This window comes from Lepisosteus oculatus, chromosome 7, assembly GCF_040954835.1.
Source record: "Lepisosteus oculatus isolate fLepOcu1 chromosome 7, fLepOcu1.hap2, whole genome shotgun sequence".
NCBI lineage: Eukaryota > Metazoa > Chordata > Actinopteri > Semionotiformes > Lepisosteidae > Lepisosteus > Lepisosteus oculatus.
The window spans coordinates 39,126,732-39,149,611 of record NC_090702.1 but is presented as its reverse complement, the minus strand read 5'-3'; the positions used below and the strand labels follow the sequence as shown (position 1 = coordinate 39,149,611).

Here is a 22,880-nt window from a genome sequence, read left to right as displayed (position 1 = left end):
CAAATGCAACATGTATTTCTAATACAGATCTTCACAATATGTGCAACATGTTTTGTAGGTACTGTATATGGATTATCGAACTTCTTAATCAATTACTTTACCCTACTGAATTTATAAGGTGAAGTCCATGTATTTGTTGGTAGAATAAAGGAGTAGATTGTTCACTGCGTGAATATTAATGTCAATCCTGCTGGATCAAAAAATCAGTTATGCAGTTCTGGCCCACTTTGCCAAATTATTTTGTTGTGTTTGATTTTATTTCTTTTATAATGCAATTAAGGTTTTACAGTGGCTTTATATTCAATAAATTTAAACATATGTTAAACAAAACTAAATTGTCACAAATGAGACATTGTGTTGCTTATATTCTTAGTAGTGGTATGCAACTGACAAAGGGCATATCCATACAAGTTAGTCACACTGCAATGTGAGATAATCTTGATTACAGATGTGCCTATAGAACAAGACATTTCAGCATTGTGGTTCACTTAGTAAAGAACGTTATTTAGACCATCAGAAGATGCAAATACTGATCAATGGATACATCATAAATGATACATCAGGGGTTGATAAACCTATACAATGCTACATACAGTATTCATACTGTAAGTTCCACTGGACATTATTCTTTTGTTTTATTCTATTATTCATTATTCTATTCTGTTGTGTGATTTTGATATGACTTCTCCCTGTAAATGTTTTTTTTCCCCAATCATTACTCTTACTGTATATACAATTGCTTTAATGCCCATTTTACACTTTAAGAATCATGCTGGACTCATGTCAGTGTATATAATACCTTTCTGATATTAATCTACATCACTTACCTTGGAAGTCTTTTGAATGCAAAACTTAGATCTGACTTCCTTCTTTCAACACTTTAAATACTTTTTATTGACCACATAGCAAATACATCTCTTTGGTGGCATAAAAATGTTAAAAATAAAATATTCTTCTTTAAAATCCTGATTGAATTTGATTTTAACTCATTATGACAGAATTATAATTTTAAACTTAATTGCTGTGTTAAGTTGTTTAGACGTTTTAGACATAGAATTGCTCTACTACTTTCCACTGAGAGCTTTTCCTGCTTAAAGCAGAAACACAATTGAGAAGTGAACTGTTACTGAAATTTTAGACATTTTATTTTAAGCAAACAGTTAACCCTTATAAATCTGCATGTTGCAAAAATAACTTTTTACCTATATGTAAGTTTAGGAACGTATGTATAGGAAAAAATATATGTATGTGTGAGTACAATTTTGTTAATGACACGGAACAACTTTATGTGAAATACATTTCAATGGAAAATGCCATTTGGTGCTACAACACTTCAGACTGGCTGCTCAATTATAGGGTACATTGAGATATAATGTTCCAGTGCTTGAATATTTTGATCAATGTAAATTAAAGATGGATAAATGACAAGCTTGGTTTCTTTTCATCCAAACTGAATTAATTACAGTCACAGTTGTTACAATAATATACTGTAAAACTGTGATGGAGGCATTGAGAAAATTGAGAATGCTCATTAAATATATACTGTATATTTGGAATTCCTGAATACTGTATGTTTAAGAAGCCAAATGCTATTCCAGAGCAATGTTTGTCTCTCATAACTCCACATTCATACCTTCTAAATAATAATCACTATTTAAAAAAAAAATAATTTCATAATTAAAGAAAATTTGTGCCTTTAGTACAAGTATTTTGTCCATGACTGCTTCTTGACAGGCATTAATATGGGCATATTAGGACAAAAGATGTGCAGAGTACTCTTAAATAACATATTTCATTATTTTTTCACATTTATTATCCTGTCAGACTGTAACAGCTACTATATGTACAGGTTCTTGAAAGTAACTGGCATATAGTACTGGCCCCTTTCAAAAAATGGTAATCCAAGGTTATAGCTCAAGTGTGCAAATAATCAGCTTTTTGCCTATTACTTATTTGTTTTTGCTAAAATGAAAGAAGATTTGTTTTCTAAAAAAGTTAACATAATTAACCTTGAGATTACTAAGCTGCATGTGTAAAGGTTTACCTTTTGGTTGAGAGTATTTAGTTATACTATTGGACTTCAAACACTAACACAAGTGCTGCTGTGATGTTAATAATTAGGTGTTTTAAATATTTTATATATTTACAATATCATAACAAGCCTATTGTCACGAGTGAATTAAATCCAACACCATTGCTATAGGCAGTTATTCCTCTTGCAGTTTTAGTCCACATTAGTCTTTAAATATAAAGATTTTATGCATAGTTAAGGAGATTTTATGTATAGTAAATATTAGTAAAAAAATACCTAATTCCTTAGGTATTATTTAAATATTGCTGTCCTTTATTTAGGTAACACCTTTGGAAGTTAGAAGTTGTAAAATCTATTAAATGTATATGTAAAAAAGAAATATTGGAAACAACGTCAATTACTCAATACATGAAAATTCAATAAAAGGTTTGAAGCATGTGGATATGTGAAGCAGGAGGTCTAACTCATCATACAATGCAGATGTCAAATGGTTTGTTATCTTTATATACAGCATGTCTTTTCTTACATGAAAAGGCACCAACAACAGAACCTAGTGTATTGTCACTCTTATTCCATTCATTTTGAATGCCTACAATCTACACATCATTGTACCTTCAATGTGTTGATGATAATATTTGCATTTCAAATTAAAATTTCATCTGAGATCATATATTATTAAATCTATATAATTTGTAAAATGAATTTACATAAAAATAGAAAACATTCTTCTCATTTGCCTAAATGTATGATACAATAGTCACATTTTTGCATACAATATTTCCCTTCTCATACCAGGAATGTATTAATGATGGCATGATAAATGAATGATCTCCATTTGTGAACATTAATTCTTAAAAAAACAAACTTTTGCAAATATATACTTTATGAAATTACACATTTTAGTGTGTGCATGACTAATATGCACTAGTTCTACAGCTTCTTTAATTTATTCATATTTAAATTTTTTATCATGTAAAAAAAATCCTCAGAGACCCACAGAAAATATGAAAATGTACCTCATTACCAAGAGAATAATACATCTGAGAGGATCACATATCAGGCTGTCTTTTGACATTATGCTTGGGCATTAAACATTATTTTGAAATTTTCTACTCTTGGGATGATTTCACACTGATTGCTAGAACAGAAAATAAGTGCTTGGGACTTCAACTATAAATCAAACAGTGATATTAATCTTGCTAATTTACACAGATAACTCCTACTTATACGGTAGATGTTAAAAAGCAATACATCAGCAAACTGGTCTTTTTAATGTTACATTGTAAATATAAACTTTCTTGTCTCCTAGCAACCACTGTAGATGTTGGAAAATAAATCCCTGTCAGAATATTCATCTACTTTAAAGCACTCACACGGAGAGAAAAATGAAATCCCTTTTTGTTAATGGGACCTTAAATGTTTAGTATAAATAATTGATGTTTACTTTGTATTGAACCTTTACCCTTTAAGTTCATGGTAACAAACGGTTATAAATAGCAGGCTGTTCGTGTAGGATTAATAGTGATGAGCTGCCAAGTAAAATAAAGTGGAGGTGGAAATAAATTGAATAAATAAGGTAAAATGAAAAATTAAAAAGGAGATCCTGACACCAGCTTTCCTAGCAAGAATATGTATAAACCCTAAACAATATAAACCCAACTAGTCAAGGAACATGGAGTGTAGTCACGTGGCATCTTTGTTCCTGGCACAGTGTAGTTTCAGAGTAACAGAACAGGACACAAACATCTGTTTAAAAAAAACTAATGAACAAAACACACAGACTACTATTTAGAAATATTTACAATGACTAAGCTTAGCCTTTTATAGAACCATGGTTTATTCATCCAGGTATCAATAAGTGTCCAAAACAGTAACAAACTCAGTATAAGGATAAGCAAGGATTTGCTGTATATGATAAAAACATCTCTATAAAGTAAAGCTGAATCTTTCTCCCTGTACAAAAAAAATGCATTATAATTCAGAAATGTCTCATTTTTCCTTATTTGTACATCAAATATTTTCACTAATAAAGTAACACACCCCCCTTTACTAAATTTCAAACAAGTTCCTTCAGATCTCCATTACCTGGTAAGATTTATGTCTTTCAGGGAAAAGGCCACACATGCTGGCCTATAAAAGATGTTGCTTATGCATGCAGATGCTGATTTCATTGTTGAAGGTAAAGAAAAAAGAAAATTATAATGGCTGAACCTTTAGTATTCTGACCCTACCAGCCATTCATTCCCTAGCTTGAAATTGCCTTAATATTCATTGCGTGTCACACAACAACCTGAGGAAGGCCAAAGCAGGTCCGTGTTATAACGGAAAGGCTCCGCCACAAAACACTCAAGTAAAATAAGTGCAGTTTATTTACAGTGCTCCCAGTCCCCCCACACCAGAAAACAAAACCCCAAAAAGAAACAAAATAATTCTTCAAATGAAGATAAATCCTCCTTATTGCTTTTTCTCTGTTTCCAATCACACTACCTAACATACCAACCACCAACAACATACTCCCTCTTAGGCTGAGGAGCCAGCTTAAATAGCTTGTAAGCCCCTCCCCCTCTGGAACAAACCATTTCTCCAATTCAGTGCATGGTTTTTCCCATCTCCTTAAATAAACCTTGAGAAGTGGGTTTAGGTTTGGTCTTCTGAAGCCACCATAGGCTGACCCACCCTGGAAGTACTGACACCAAACAAACAGTGAGTATCATCCATTTTGAGAGTGCTCTCCATTCACACCACAGTACTCTCTCATACCTGTGTTTAAATATGTGAACATATATGAAATTAAGTAATAGCAGTTACTAGTCAAGCCCTGAGTGTGCACCCTCAGGAACTTAACTAGCAACTGCTCAACAGAAGGTGTATGAATATGTGTTTCCTGTGCCATCTGTACCTTGTGACAGGCTCCTCTGTCACAGATGTCTGTTACAAAAGGGTGCACCAAAACTAAGGCCCCTGTCTCCCACTCAATATGGACTTAGTGAATGTGACCTACTGCACCATTTACTGCTTACAGATCATTGAGTCACTAGAAATTAAACCACATGTGGATTCTCAATGCCCCTGTGATGCATAACAAGACCTTTGCCTAAATATCTGTATAGAATCATCTGTATAAATCAACATATGGCATAGTCATAATCTTATGCTTAATAATCATACCCATATTAAAAAAAACCATCTCAAACCTTTTGTAGACTATAGAAATACTCGAATAGTTTTGTTCCTTTGACCTGGTTAAATTATATGGCAAAACATGTGTTGCATCAAAGTTTAAATGTTTCAGGTAATCATGAAAATAATGAATAATTATGATGAAAATTGTTACTTGTGTGTTTAAATCTGTCAGTTGTTTTTCAAACAATAATGTTGTTATTAACAAGAGAAGAGTGATAAATATATTTGGGTACACTCTGGTGTGGTAAATGTGTACTGCAGTGTCAAAATGAATATTTGAGAACATACCTCTGTCCTACAAAGTTGAAAATGACAGTTTCATATTCAGATGGCAAAATTTGTTTTGTCAGGCTACCCAGCAATGATTTGTTTAAAAGTGCAGCGTGCCTGTTTTATTTCAGATATTTTTTTTATATATGTCAGCTCGGCTAAGCACTTTATTGAACACCAACACAACCCCTTGAAATTGTGACAATGCATTTAAACCCCTTTGTTTGCTATTACATTGCTCACATACTGTAGTTTTGAAATACTTATATTATCTATGTACTGTACATTCATCATTTTCAGATGTTTTACTTTTTCCTATACACTAGGTATTTATTATGTGTATATACAATATATATATATATTTATTTATTTGAAATAAAACATATTTAAAATAAATTTGTACACACGCAGAAAAAATGCATATTGATTTTGACTGCTATTATGTTACCACTATTTTTTTTGTTCTCCTAGCAAATGCAAAGATGTTGCATTATGGAATATTTTGTTGATCTCAATCCAAAATACACATGACAGTTCTACTGTAATGTTGTACTAAGAGTACAACTAGGAATGTTTCATAGTGACACCGATAAGACCAAGGTGTTTACAAAGGTTAAGACAGGAATGATCAATAATAAATATTACATTAATTGATTTGGATATTAAGAACTAAACAGTACAATAAAGAATATATTTGCAAGACAAAACATTAGTAATATAGCAATGTTAAATCTAAGGAAAGTTACGCAAATATTTGTTAACATGTTAGTATTATTACTAAAGGCATCCAATCAAATATTGGACTGAATAGAAAATCCCATTTCCTGAACATTGTAGGTAATGCAAGCTGTTAATTCATATTAACTAAGAATATTTCAAAATGTTTCAGAATATTTCTAAAAACCAAATAAGTATTAGATTCACAATGATATTTCAAAAAAGACTGTTTTTTTATTGTGCACTATTTTGTTGAATTACACATTTTAATTGTGATATGCATACAATTACAGTAAAAGTACAGTACAAAATACAGTACATACCATTACCCTCACACCTGAAGAAGGCTCCATGGCCAAAACGTTGTTTTCTTTGTTCTTTTTTTTCAGCATGGAATAAACCTATTACTTGTTCAATTACAGTAAATCTTATTTGTTTAGGACAGACCCCTTTCTCCATTTTTAGAAATGGAGAAAGCCCTTTGTTGAAAGCACTTAGCACTGCCAGCATGACAGTTCAACCTTGAATTGTGCATGAATTTCTAATCACTAGGCCTTTGATAATAACATGCCTAACCTTTATTCACCATCTGTAAAACCTGAATGGAAGTACACTGAGCCATCAGGGGATATATTTCAATCCTGAATAAAGACTGGTGTAAGAAATCTAACAAGATTAGGTTAGTATTAGTGTGAGAGTAGGCAGACAATCCTATTTGATAAACAGAACACTTGAAAAAAATGAAGAATATGTTCAACCTCTCTTCAGTATCCTAAAGTACTAATCTGCACTTATTTCCATATACTGTACATGCTGACACAGAAAGCATGATACATATAATATGGAATATTAAAGTATGTATATTTTGTATATTAAGGATATGTTTTTTTTCCATTGTCACTTTAATATAGGAATCCAACAATTTGTTATATGAGGTACTGAAACTACCTTTTATACTGTAGGCTTAGTCATTCATTTTGCATTTGCCCTGAATCAGTTTACAGTATATTGACAAGTTATTTCAGGTACTGTGTGATTCAAATGATTTAATTTGCTTTGTATGTTGACAGGTAGCTCACATAAAAGGGCTGGTTGAGAGATAAGTGATTTGATTAACAGCCTCAAAATGTCACCAACTTTGGTATATTATTAATTTAAATCTACTGAAATGCAGCATGTCTCATCACTGTTTCAATACAGTACATATATTAGAGCAGTGTATACATTTCATATAGTGCACTAGAAATGTTTTTCAGCAGGATTATCTGTTTTATTTGAGATTTTGTCAACTTTATTTTGTCCTGAATTTATTGGAGCAAAACCTACAGAACTACTCTTATATACAAAACTGTACACAGTTTTGAATTTTGAATTTGTTTTGAATTTCATTTTCACATATTGTCTTATATGAACATATGACATTTGCATTTTTGTTGTGCATGCTGTACAACATTAAATTGATAGACTGCATTTCTAAACAGCTCACTAAGTGTTTCGTAAATATAAAACAGAGGCTAAGCGATAAGGGGTGAATGCAATTTGAGGACTACCACAAGGACCTTTACCAAGTTCACTGTTCTTTCAAATTTTTCAATGATCTAGATTTTCAAGATTTTTTTAATAAAGTATTCAAGTTTGCAGGTGACGCATAAATAGGTGTATATACAAACACAGTAGAAACGGCAAATTGAATAAACATTTTAAAATATTTTTTAAACTAAAACAAAATAGAAAACAAGACTCAGCTAAAACCTGGCAGATAACATTTAATGTACAGAAATGCAGAGCTTTGCATGGAGGTAGTTAAAATAAACTGTAAATACTAAATGGGAAATACAAAGTTTAAAATTCTACTTATAAACATGACTTAGGTGTTGATGTTGACATTGATATCTATTCTGTATGTTCTAGATAATGTAGAAAAGCAGTAAAAAGACAACCAACATGTTAGGATGTATGTTTTTTAAATGTAAATAAAGGGACGATATATTTGTGTAATGCACTAGCAAATTCTCATTTGGAATATTTTATATCATTTTGGCCACCACAATTTAGAAGCAATATGGCTTCTCTGGAATCAGTCAAGAATAACAAGATACTGTTACGAATTACAGTAGTAGTGAGTACTCTACGCAGAAAACCAGGACGATCTCCAAAGGCTTAGTCTATAGAACAATCTAAGGTCTGAAAACCGAATATAAACAAGCTGGTGGAAAATTACAAAAACCAGAAGCGGAGCCGGAAGCCGAGGGTTAAAACCAGACTGAGAACTAAAGTATCAAAACCAAAACCAGGCGACGTAGTCGGAGAACAAACCAGGGTCAGGAAGCCAAAAACCAAGTAGCACGTATTTAATGAGAGTCAGAGTAGTTCTAGCCAGGAAAACCCTAATACTGAGCATAGGGGAGAGTTTGAATCAGCTTTAAATAGGCTGGAATGCGAGGTGGAATGACGAGTCCTGCGGGGGTGTGGCGTAACGGATACATTCTTGAGCTCGGGGGAATATCCTACACTGATGGACTGTAAATGTACTTTTTTTAAGCTTTGAACAGGAAATTCTATGAAAGGATCCAGTAAAATTATTCAAAAGGCACAGTCAATGCCAATCCATTGTTGTTTTTTTTAAATCAACAGTGAAACACAAATGAAAGACGCAAGTAGAAAAATACATGGGAATTCAACAGAGACAAGGAGGCACTTCTTTATCCAAAGTGTTGTGAGAGGAGCAAGCTATCCTGCTAGGTTGTTTAAACAGATTCCCTGTTTTTTTCAGGAAAAGGATGGGAAAATTTGTTGGATCAATTAAGCTATTAAAACTACCAAACAAGATCATGGACAAAATGGCCTGTTTTTATTGGTAACCATTCTTACACTCTTAAAAAGACATACTAAAATCATTCACTAATATAGAATCTACCAGATGCTTCTGTCAAATTTTATTTCACCAAAGTACAGTAGCTTCTCTTTGAAATAAATAACAGCTAAATTTATTTTTTGAAATATAAATTTCACATGAAATATTTAAAAGAATTTGTCATGAACCCAGAAATCTTTGAAAGTACACCATTCGCAAAAGAGTAGGAAATACAAATAATTGAGAATACAGATTCATAAACTTTTAATTACTAATGTATTATGTCCTTTTACAGTTTTCACTTTGCCTTTAAAAAATAATTAAATAATTTTTAACCCTTTTTTTACTTGTCTTTCTGAAGCAAAATCTTTCAAGCGGACAATAAAGTAAGAGAAGCATTAAAGACATTTGTAATTGTGCTAATAACCAAATGTTCTGTGCAGACATCTTTTAATGTAACAAGTAAATCACAACTAATCTACAAATGCAAAAAAGATCAGTATACTGTAGCATGGTACATACAGTATGTCTAATCACAGAGTATTTATGTACAGTATACAAAATTCTTAAAGTCAATCAACTGCATCTGTAAATTTACAGTGTAATAAGGAATTGAGTAAAGTAGGGGAACTGGTGCACTGATGTAGTTAAAGTAGGGGGACCAGACGTCTTCTTTTCCCAAGACATAGGTCTCTTTTTCAGACCTAAAATATCAGTCCAACCGGGATTTATAAAATTCCAAAAATTGCCCTGGATTTTGTTTTGCTCGTTACTCAGACTATGTAAACAAACATAGGCCTATATATTTTTGTTCATTCTATGCATTACTGGTAGATGTTTTGAACTTAAACGCAGTGCAGCTTGGTACTGTGAGTACTGAGTAGAAGACGTTGCTAGGAAACGCGGAGGGATTTGTTTAAAGGAAAGCATGCATTGCAGTTTGACCCAGTTGACATCTAGGAGGACGGGGCAGAGCCGCGTTGCGATTGAACACCAGATCATAAGTACAAAAGGTGCCCAAACTAAAGTGTAAATTTACAAATGAGTTAAAAAATAAATACCTGTGTTTTTGACCTGGACATGACGAGTGGGAAGGCATTATCTGTAGAGCTGTCATGTACGTGTCAGTGGCAAATAAAGGCACTAGCGACTAGCTCACGTTCACTCTACAAATCACAAAACTGCTGTTAAGGGAGAGAGCTCACCAGACTATTTTGTGAGACCAGGTAAAACAGAGGATTCTGTAACTGCAATGAGGGTGTTTTGGCATTTCATACAGTTAAGTATCACAATAGTTACAGAACAATGGATTGTACACCTGCCTTGATAAAGAAGGCATTCCCAGATTCTGACACGGCCTGAAAATTGTCATGTGATCGCACTAAGACAGAAGCCACCATTAATGCTGCGATTGCACCGCACTCTGTTGAAACAGCTCTAAAAGCAATTGAAGATATACCTTATTGTGGCATTGCAACTAATAGAAGCAGTCACAGCGCAGTCAAAATACTCCCATTCATAGAGTATTTCAGTATTTTGATTGGAAGAAAGATGGTGCTAAAACTAAATTAATTGAAGGCAAAAGCACACCCGATGAGACAGCTGAGACGATCACACAATTTTAAAGAAATAGCAACCCTGCAACTGTTTAAAGGTTTACTAAGAAGTTTAATAAAAAACTAGTTTAAATTTATTTTTTTATTAGAAAAAGTAATAAAGATTCATTACTTTGGAGGCCTGTGTCGAGTGTTGATTATCCCCTCATCCTCTTTTTGAAAACCAAAATATGGTCACCCTAAGTAAAAACATGAAACAAAAATGAGATTCTTTCTTTCCTGAGGTGGCACCTACTGAACATATGATAGCAATACCCTTGGGTGTGGTTCAAAGGATAAACATAACACCCTTGCCAGTGGCAGTTGGATCTTTTTGAAAATGCTTGTGTTAAATGCTGGCAATTACATTTCATCTCTTCGTGCCAACAGGCCCAAAGCTTCCTGGCTAATTTGCTTAGTGTAGTGACAGGAAACAATCTCCTGTAGAAAGTGCCATCCTTCAGATCAGACATTTAAACTGAGCTCCTGGCTACTTGGTCATTACAGATTCCATGGCACTGAATGTAAGAAACCGGTATTAACCCTGGGTTAATTCAGGGGGGTATTGCATTTCTTTGGTGGGTGAAGTTGGTAACTTCCACTACATGTAAGGCACAGTAGGATGTTTATGTAATACACGTACAAGCACAGGCTCACATTCCCATGTCACTACGGAAGCCAGCCATGTCTCCATTAGGGCTGAAACTTCTACTGCACCATTAGAACACAACATGCGTGTTTATCTGTACCACCTGCTTGTAATTAATAAGTGCATTGTTTTAGCCTCAGCCCCAGACTTGTCCTCAGTCACTGGGTTTCTTCCCTTGGTCTCTTCCTTATTCCTAGCTGCACTTCGTTGCTCTCTCTAATCTCTAGCTTGCCTGCGTTTCCTAGTATTTTAGTCTAGTATTTCCTATGTTCCTATGAATCTCTCTTCTTTTTAGTTTCCTTTATCTTCCTGGATTGTACTGTATATATTTTTCTTTTAAGCAGTGCCCTCATGCTGCCAACATCTTCCAACTTACTCATGTAAGCTCTGCAACTGTCCCTTTTTAAACCCCTGGAAAAATAAGGACAGATTGTGCACGGCTAGAATTCCTGTGTGAGTTCTTAACATACTAGAATACACATGTGGAAGTTAAGATTTCGAAAATCTGGGTGCCTTTAGTGTCTTTAAGTGGAAGTAACTGGCCACCTTGCCACATGTCCTACTGTAGCTTTACTTGGTTGCATAAAGTCCCTTACGTGTGCTCACAATCTTAATTCCAGATTTCCCAGAGCTTGTTTACTCCCCGTGTTTTCTTGGCTTCAGACTTGCTTGCTATTTCAACTATGTATCCTGAATTTGCCCTTTGTCACTGACCGAGTTCCACCTTGCCTTTGCTCTCAGGGCAATGTTTTCAGTTTTGCTTTTGCCCGTTTGCTTGCTACTGTAACTTTCCAGAGCCCAATGAATGGATTCACCCCCCTGTTCTTCGACTGGGTCAGTGCAGCACCATTACAAAATGAGTGAGCCAACATAAATTAATCCAGCAGATCTTTGCACTGTGATGGACAGTATGCAGAAGACACTCATCACTGTTCACTCACCAGCTACAGCTCTTGTTCCTGCTCTGAGACTGACACCTTCTGGAAGGTTTTTGACACTTTTGGCTATGCTTTACCTACTCACCAATTGCTGTGTCTCTAGCATGGCAGTTAACCTGTTGCCTGCTACACCTTCTGTTTCAGAATTGTTGATTTAGAACGCAGATGGGGAGAGGAGGCACTCATCACCCTGTTTCGAGCAGGACTCCTCATGGAGCTTAAAGGCCATCCTTCTAAGTTCCACAGAACTTCTACGGCTATGGCCTGCAGAGCCATTCCCCCAAACCTGGAGAGCCTCTTTGACCTAGCCATCCAGCTAGATACCCACTTCAGAGAGCGATGGCAGGAGAAACATCATAATGTGCCCGTGGGCCTCCCGTGTCATCCTTCTCTAAGCCGGTGACGCCCCTCTGGCTGACACCAGGACCCCATCCGGCATTGAAGAGGAGCCTATTCAAATCGGAACGGCCAGACTCTTGCGAGCAGAATGCATTTGATGCCACAGAGAGTGATAATGCATTTACTGTGAGGGCGAATGACACTGTCATGACAACTGTTGTGAGTTACCGGGAAATCCCCTGCTCAGTAAGTTGTGCAGAGTGCTTACTGAGTAGGGCGACCTCTTCACCTCAAGGTCCACTCCAATTCATTTTGCCTACCACACTCTCATAGAATCTGGACACCTCTACGGTGGATGCTTTTGTGGACTCAGAAGCCATTGGGAATTTCATCTACACCAAACTGGCTATCCACCTGGAAATACCTTTGGTTCGTGTCCTACCTCTCCCTCCCAGTAGGCACTGAAAGGAAGTACCACTGGCACTGGAGTCATAGAAAAACAGATATTTCCTGTGAACCTTAGGCCATATACCTCCTCTGCATTCTGTTGCCACATTGCACTTTAGTCCAGGGATTCCTCTGGTTGGAAGTAAATATTCCTCTCCTCAACTGGTCTAATTGAGAGCTATTAACTATTAAGGGACAAGTGTGTATGATTCTTTATCTTTAGACTTCTCACCACTTCTGATGCCATCGCTTCTCATCACTTCTTGCCTGCAAAATATCAGGACTTCATCAATGTCTTTAGCAAGGACACGGCCCCTGAGAAAGGTCTAACACATGATTTGCATGAAAAAAGAAGATGAGTGGAAGATGGTTTTCAACATCAGCTTGGACCATGACAAGTAGACTTTGAACTCTTTGGACTTCAATGACCCAGCCATCTTATAAACCTTAATAAAATGTCTTTGTTGTTGTATGCATTGATGACATCCTTATCTATTCCAACTCCCTCTGAAAACATTCCTAGCATGTCAAGGAGGTGTGGCAACATCTACTGCAGCATGACTGTATATATAATTAGACAACTGTGAGTTTCACCAAAGAGAGATGACCTTCTTAGGTACAAAATTACTTTGACCAGTTTGCGAGGTAGTGGCAGTGAAGGACTGGCCTACTCCCTCCTTCCTGAAACAAGTGCAGCCTTTTGAAGTAGAGATGGACACCTCAAATGTAGAAGTAAGAGCAGTTCAGGTCCCTGCCTAAACACCATCACTGCTCTGTCTTTTCCAAGAAACTGTCAGCAGCAGAACAAAATTACAATATGGGCATCCAAGAGCAGCTGGAAATCAAACTGGCTCTGGAAGAATGGTGCCACCTTCTGGAGGGAGCCTCTCACCCATTCCTTCTCCTCTGTAATCATAAAAACCTAGGCTACATAAAAAAGTGTGACAAGTTGATCTTCAGTCAAGTGAAGGGGGCTCTGTTTTTCATCAGTTTAGTTTCTCTATTTCCTAATGACCTGATACGAATGATGGAAAGTCCAATGCTTTGTCCCAGATATCTCCTGAGTAGAATTCAATGGATCCCTGGCCCATCATTCCTGCAATCCACATACTAGGAGCTACACATTTAGAAGTGGAAGAGACAGTGTTGGCCTCACTGGCTTCCAATCCCACTCCTTTCCGAGCACTGCTGGACAGACCATTCATCCCACTCTTAGCCAGACCAGGCTGCCATCAGCTCCCACAATGACTGACATTTTCACAAAGAAGATTCCACCAATTTCCTTGGGATTTCACCTCCAACCAAGGCCCTCAGTTTGTTTCAAGCTTTGGTGTGACTTCTTGGTCCTACTTGGCCTGGGAATCTAAGTCATCCTCATCCTCAGGATATCTAAGCACCATCTTGTATGTGACAACCTTCTCAAGGCTTTGCAGAGGCACCAGTGTTCTGCTCATCATAACCAATGGGCTATTCCACCTCTGAGGCTTAGCCAAAGAGCTTGATTATCAATCAAGCACCTTCACCTGTGGTTTCCATCTAGGAAGCCGGCTTCATTGTCCCTTACTTGGATCAAGGAATGGGTGAATGCCATCACCTAAAGGCTTGGTTTTCCCTGCAAGCTCAGGCAATGCATTTCATCGGTTTCCCACATGCCTTTTCGGAAACCAGCACTGACCAGCACCCTGGTACCACATTTGATCAAACCCTCACCCCTTCTGGTTGAGGAGTCCCACGATTTCACCCTTCACAGCATCCTGCATTCCCAGGTGGGCCAGAGAAGCTTACAATACCTAGTGCACTGGAGGGGTTATAGACTAGAACTATGGTCCTTGGTTCCTACCAGAGAGCTGTAGGCCCCCATGCCTGGTTTTCTCCTCTCATGTCAGGTACCCGGGAAAGCCCCATCCGGTGACAGTGTAAACATAGGCTCGCACTCCCTTGTTGCTAGAGCAACAAGACGCATTTCATTGCAAGCTGAAACATCTACCAGTGCCATAAGAACATCATACAGACACCTGTTCCTAATTAACACATACTTACCGTGTTAAAATCAGGTATTTTAGCCCTGCCTCAGCCCTAGTCCTGTGCTCAGTCTTGAGTCTCTTACTTACTGCACTTGATGTTCTTTTAGTCTCTAGCTTGCATTCTAGCTTTACTTTGTTGTACATAAGCCCTCACTTGTACAACAGCAAAATTTGTAGTAATGGAGCAAAGAGAGGATAATTGCAATTTCAAACATGAAAAGGAAAAAATATTGAAAAATGTTTCAGCACTACTGTATATAAGGGGAGGTTCTGGGGAAAAGGATGTCCGAAGAGATGGAAATCTGGGAGACAAATTACTGGAAGATAATAGAGTGATTTAGAAAACAATGTGTTAAACATTGAGAGCTAGTGGTAGGTGTTAATCTAGTCTGAGGGTAATTTTGGCTTGTCATTTTTTACTTTCTCTTTACCTTGCAGCGGAGATCTAATCTTTGCTTATTCCTCTGCAGCTTGCATATTCATGTGTAGCGGCGAGGCTTATTAATAAGGCAGAATTAAGTGTTTCTGAGCTTTCCCAAATGAGGCCCCATTTCTCTGTTCATCTCCGTGGTGCAGCCACAGAGAAACTATTCATGCAGGCTGATTTAAGGTTTCCTTTGATAAGGTTTCCTAGGACAGCTCCCAAAGGGGGATGCACTTAGCTAAGCCTGGCTATCATGATCAATGGTCATCCATTGGCACCTATCTGTCTAGGGAGTGCCAGATGGACATCTGGAGTGCATTCCTAAGTGTCAGGAGTAAGTGACTCATATCTCACCTTGATCAACCAATCAGGGACTGGTAGGGCCGAGTAACCCATGTGGGACTCTGATGCCCATGGAACTTTCAGCCAATCAACGAGCTGAAGTTCCTCCAGGTAAAAACAGGCAACACAGAGAGCCTGAGAGATTCAGTGGAGGATTTCTGGAGGATTCTGTGGACTTTTCTAAAGGGAATTCAAAGGAGAATTCCAGGGCAGGACGGCCCAGGAGCAGAAGGCTCCCAAGGGCAGGACATTCTCGCAGCGCGCCTCTTGACCATCCTGAGACTCAGCCCGGACAACCACGGAACGGCCAGTGTGTCCGAGTACCAGAACTTTCCTTTGTTCTAAGAGTCTAGAGCGGAGGTTGCCAGAGAGTAACCAGAGGATCCACCCGAGGTTCGCACCAGCAGCAGGCCTCGTGAACAGGTCGGAACTGTGGACAGCTGAATTACTATTCAGAACTAAATCTTCATCAGGAACGAACCGGTCCTCTTCCTGACTTGTTGAGACCCACAGTCATCTTTTCTCCTGTGCACAAACTGTGCTAGTTAAAGCCAACACTAACTAGCCGGTCAGTGAGCATCAGCAGCGCACCGTCGCAAGCCGCACAGCACAGCCTGGCATGCAGCCAGAGAGCGCGGATTGGACAGCAACAGCCTGCAACTGTTTCTTTGTGCCCGCAGGAGATCTGAATCCCCAGAGATTGGACGAGTATTCAACTTCAATGCATTACAGCTCGAGAATTCAATTCTTATCCCAACCAGTTGATATCAATTTAATTCCTAAGAGTCATGTTCTTGTTTTGAGTATCCTATGTAGAAGTTATAACCAAGTTCATTTACGAAATGGTCTAAATGAATGATATACTGAACGTATGTCCTCTTGATGTGTAACACTTTGTAACTGACTGAATATATACCTTTTGTATTCTGATAACCCTCTCGATAAGATCGATTAGTTTATATGCATATTCTATGTATTCATAAATGTATCCTCGTGTGTTAGTACCTGTGTGTGTGCATTGTTTGAGTTATGTCGCATGGTTGGATTCTAAAGCCATCAAAAGAATCAATTTTGTGATTTACTGCTACAATTAATAATTGTCCCAGTAAATGCCCAAACCCTACAGAACTGGTGCCTTCAGAGAGCACACTACCATTATATTTTGGCAATGGCAACATTGCACATGTAACTCTCCTTTCCATATCTTCTCTGTGAAATTGTTGACAAACTATCCTGTCCATCTGTTGCAATAACACTGTATGTCACGTAGGCAAAATACAAGATACCCAATGGCATGCTGACACATAAGACATCTAGACAGGGATATACTGAAGATTAATAATCTCAGTAATGTCTGGAGTGACAAAATATATGGAGATAAAATTAGAGTAAATATTTTACAAGATAATAAGATAATAGTTTGAGCAGTACATTTGTCATGATAGTTATATATCAAATATTTACTTAAGATTAAACACCAGGACAGGTCACATTAAGGTCATCATAATGTACTGACAACATTTCTGTACTAACATGAATTCTAATATCGGACGTTAGCATTTATCAACCTTTTGTGAAGCATGCAAAAGTGTCAATGACTTTGAAAGTGTTTTTAATAGAAAGTTATTGAGGTACTCTTTGAAATTTCCAATTATAATCATACAGATAATAGAGATTTTCTTAATTATATAGTACAGTATATTAAATCATTTTTTAAAACTGATTCAGGAAAATACCTTAATATACATAGTATAATATATGTATATTTAAATCATTATATTAATTTAGAAAGATTTTGTTTTCAAAATCTTACATATACTTTACAATATACAGTATGGGAACAACTAATAGGTTTATTCCATGCTGAAAAAAGTAGAAAGAAGAAGGCTCCATGGCCGAAACGTTGTTTTCTTTCTTCTTTTTTTCAGCATGGAATAAACCTCTTACTTGTTCCTTTGCAGCCTACGCATGCTGATGCAGCTACCCAACTGAACTACTACAATATATAATATGTATTTCCCTTTATACAGTAGGCTGTATTTAAAAAAAGTTGAAAAATATTTTGAGTGTTCAGAATGCATTCTTTTTAAAGTCTGTATTTTTTCTCCCATCTTTACCACTTTTTTTTTGTTTTCTTACTATTATTAACATAGTGTTGCAATCATGGTAGAAAATGTCAATGAGCTTTAGTGCCCTGGTTTTCTTCCAGACCTTCAAGTTTAGTGATCTAAATCAGAGACAGCTGATGCACACAGCTTATGTATTTTCTATGTACAGTACTGTTCTGCTGTCATGATAAATATCTTTGTTTTGAAGTTATCAGTTTAATCAATTTGACTCTTAAGGTCTCTGACACATTTTTTCTAATGAATGTTAATCGTAAGAATTAACTTCAGTTTTGAAAGCAGTTTGCTTCAAAGATATATTTGAAAATGTCTGCCTGCTGCATATTTTATGACATACAGTAGGTAATTTTTTGCACTTGACCTCTGCAGTCTACACAGATATATATGATACTTTGAAGTTTTTTTTACTTACCTACCAATAAGCCTCTGATGTGCTAGCAGTTTTTAGGGCATTTTCAGTTGTCAAATATAGCCTGCAGCACAGTTTATTAGAGCAACTAGTTAAGCCATGAAAAGCTATGAACCATTGTAATCACTAATATTCTATTTGCAAATTACTTGTATTTTTGAAATCTTATTCATTAATTAAACATTTTAATGGATTTTTCAGCTTTTATATGGTAACATTGAATTTGCTCTGAAATAAAAACACTTACAGAGTTTACAAAGTTTGGAATATGTAGTATTTGAAATACAGTAGTTAATGGTACTGTATACTGTGCCAGTCTTATATGTTCTTCTGGACTGATCGATAAATGTTCATGGATCAAGATGTGTGATTATAATAGGGAAGATTAAATGTATTACTCATGTCATTTGCACATTAATGTAGCCCTGGGTATAACTACTGCTTCTCCTACTACTTTCTGATAAATATCAGTAGATCAGCAAATATTCAGAATTCAACCAAGGACCAGAATAACCAGCTCACAAATGCTGTATATACATTACAAATACAGAAAAATGTAACAAATCACATCTTGCAAATGTTTAACATTTCTTGGTTTATTTTAAAATTAAATGCAATTATTAGAGGAATAAGAATAGTGATGCACCATGAGCTGATTTAAAACAAATAGTTGATTGAGATTTTGAAATATTTACATATTTTAAAGACAATCTTGTCCTCAATTTGAAACATTAAAATAAAATAAATCTTAGTAGCACTCACATTTTTTAATTAATAGTGCATTGTTAGTCTTTCAGAGCTAAAAAAACATGATTTCAAACCTAGACTATGTAAAGAAATCAGAACATTTCAAGCTTTTAATATTGCAATTTTAATTATAAACACATAAAACAATTACTAAAAATATTTCAGAAAGAAAATATTTACAGTATGGGTGGACCTTCCTATTTATGACCAGGCAAAGAACAAAAAGTAGTTACTATAAACATCATAGCTGGCTATATGAGAAAAGAATTCTTATTCCTACATTTTTTCTTCATGTAGGGTTAATTATTTAAACAGTGAAACTAAGAAAAAAAGCATAAAAAATGTATTGAATGGGTCTGCAAATGAAGTAATAAAGAAGAGAAGAAAGGTTAAAAATACTGTAACTGTCATACTTTAAGTATCTTTTATACATTATCAGCCACTATGAAAATATGAAAGTCCAAATTTTGTGGCTACAACATAAAAAGACCAAGAAAAAATAACTTGCACATCAGCAGAACGACAGTAGAACTCTGCATGAAAATGATCTGCTATACAGGAGTAAGATTTTGACAGCTCAGAGACAATATCATCATCTTCTGTGGACTAGAGAACAACTGAGATGGCAGCAAAAAAAGTATTTATTTTTCTATTCACCAAGGAATGCAGTTTTGCTCTGGACAGACAAGACATTAGACAACTTGTATAGAGACATCATGTTGCACATTGTTGACTGTTGAGTTGTTCAAGGCATCATGCAGGGTGGTGGAAGTGTGATAATGTAGAGGGGAATCTTCTTTAACAGAAGATTTACTAGATTTAGGGTGACCTTACTGCTCATCCATACATTGAGTGTCTTTGAGGCAACAGTTTTACAGCACATCAGTTGTAGGGTGCTGATTTTCTAGAGTAAAGCAAGGCCACACAGTACTAGGATTACAATGGCATAACGTCATGAAAACAATGTCAAGGTACAGCCATTCGGCGGTGGGGTGGCTCTGTGCCTGTGGCTGGAAGGTTGGTGGTTCATATCCTGTGGCCAGCAGAGGAATCCTACTCTGTTAGGCCCCTGAGCAAGGCCCTTAACCCCAATTGCTCGGGGGGTGCTGTCTAAATGGCTGACCCTGCACTCTGACCCCAAACTTCTCTCCCTGTCCTTGTCTCATGGAGAGCAAGTTGGGGAATGCGAAGAGACAAATTCCAAATACGTGAAATTTTGATCTCATCTTATCTCTTATTTAATGCTAGCTTTTTCTCATGACTGCAGTCCTGTGGAATATTTGTGGCTCCAACTTATCAAAGTCATTAACAGAAAAGAACTATGAATGGCCAGCTTCACTGGCTGGCTGTGCAGGAAGAATGGGACAACCCACAGGAGTCTGTCCAGAAGTTGTTTAAGTCTATGTGTCACTATTTCCACGATTGTGTAAATGCTTAGAGACACTAACTTACATAAAATGTAATGTTTTCTTCAAATGTGAAACAGTGTGTCACATTACATAATGAAAACATTGTATTTTCACTTCATTTGCTGTTTAGCTTTTGTATGTTTAAAACATTTGCCCTAACTCATTAGCCTGAATGCTGCATTTCTTTTAGGCACCAGTATACTTCTGTACCTTTTTCATTTGCTGTTATCAGGTATAATAGATTACAATGTAAAGTAAAGGTTTATTCCATCAAAAAAAGAAGAAATTCTTAAACTGTGAAACATAATAAATATTGCTACAATTATACAACTTTAAAAAAAAGAATGAAAAAAATCTTAATACAAATACTTGATTATATATAAATATAAATATTAGAGGCAGCATATTTACTATAACTTTTGCACTAGCGTTTTAGAATTCCACTCAAGTTATTTATGGTCTCTTATGAAATGTGCAACTATATTGTTCTGTATTATCAGTATAAAGTTCTTTTAATGTCTCAGATTTTTATGTAAGCTCACGTCATTGAATTTTGTTGTTTTCTTATGTTTTTCAGATGTACATCCAGACCACAACCCTTACAATTTCTATGAGTTTAAGTGCTTCAGTCTCTCTGGGTATGCTCTATATGCCTAAGGTTTATATTATCATCTTCCATCCAGAGCAGAATGTGCAAAAACGTAAGCGTAGCTTCAAGGCTGTAGTGACGGCAGCCACGATGTCAAGCAAACTGACACAAAAAGGAAGTGACAGACCAAATGGAGAGGTCAAAACGGAACTCTGTGAAAGCCTGGAAACTAACAGTAAGTACATAGTGCTCAACGGTTATTTACAGAATAAAAGGTGAAATACCTATGGTAGTGTTCCACATTTTTATTTTGTACACATGGGTTTTTAAAGGACTAATTCTTGCTACAGCACCCTAATTAGTATAAGGTGTTGCCAATGTACAAATCTTTTTATGTATTTTTTGTGTAATGATTGAAATTGTATCAAGTGAAATTAAAAATAACAGAAAAACTAACTGTCACAAAACTAGGACTTTTAATGAACTCAAAATAATAAAAAAACTAAACAAAACTAATTCCTTAATCACACAATACTGATATAATAAATTTCAATTAAACTGTAAGAGTCTATGAAATATAAAATAATATGATGAAAATAATACAGAAAATGATTTTCTGATAAATCAATTGTTAATGTAAAATGAATTATTAAAATGGTACAATTAATGGTATGGGCGGAGCGGTGGCACTGTGGCTAAGGATCTGTGGCTGTAAGGTTACAGGTTCAAATCTCGTGGCTGGCAGAGGAATCCTACTCTGTTGGGTCCCTGAGCAAGGCCCTTAACCTCAACTGCTCCAGGGGTGCTGTATAAATGGCTGACCCTGTGCACTGATCCCAAGCTTCTCTCCCTCTCTGTGTGTCTAATGGAGAGCAAGTTGGGGTATGCAAAAAGACAAGTTCCTAATGCGAGAAATTGTATATGGCTAATCAAGTGATCTTATCTTATGAATGAAAGAAAAAAATCCCAAATGTCAGAAAAATACTTCAATATGCTAATTGGTAATGTTACTAGTGGTTTTTGCAATAAATTATATTCTGTAGGATAGCCAAATGCATATACTGTATACTTGGTATTGCCTTGAAACAGGATACAGTATATAACTCAGTTGGGTAGCTGTGTCAGCATGCGTAGGCTGAAAAGGAACAAGTAAAAGGTTTATTCCATGCTGAAAAGAGAAGAAAGAAATCACAACATTTCAGCCATGGAGCCTTGTTCAGGTGACACCTGAAGAAGGCTCCATGGCCGAAATGTGTTTTCTTTCTTCTCTTTTCGGCATACAGTATATACAGTAACTGACCTTTTCATAAAAAGAATATACAGTACACATGTATAAGAACTTATAATTGGCTTTTACATAGCACTTGCAGTCAATACACTCACAGAAAATTTCAACTTATTAATAGAAATGCAGTATGAATGAACTTTGGATCTTTGCCACTGAGGTTGAATATCCATTATTATCAATGCTCTGAAACTGCAATAAATGAAAACTCATTACCAAAATGTCCACGTCATTTCAAAATCACTTGTATTCTTAATTTCAAATGTTGAAACGCATTTATAGGAAAACAATTTTTACTGCACGTGTGTACTAACTCATTTAAATGTATATACCTTTGTGTCTTTCAATAAAATATTTAAAATTCAAGTGCTTGCCATATCCCAAAATCTATCCCAGTTTATCCCAAAACACCCCCCGGACCATCAACCCGATCAGGAACTCCCGCCGTAACAACCGCATTCCCTTGGTGCTTCCTTACCACCCTAACACACTTCCTATCCC

General features: G+C 36.2%; 1 protein-coding gene across 2 annotated transcripts in view; it reads left to right on the top strand.

Annotated features, from left to right (window-relative positions):
- grm8a (glutamate receptor, metabotropic 8a) overlaps nucleotides 1–22,880 on the top strand; it is a 264,876-nt gene that overhangs the window by 231,460 nt on the left and 10,536 nt on the right. For both annotated transcript variants that reach the window (XM_069192489.1, XM_006633388.3), the window contains one exon: nucleotides 21,083–21,329. In XM_069192489.1, coding sequence (XP_069048590.1) covers nucleotides 21,083–21,329 — 247 coding nt within the window. The remainder of the gene's footprint in view (nucleotides 1–21,082; nucleotides 21,330–22,880) is intronic.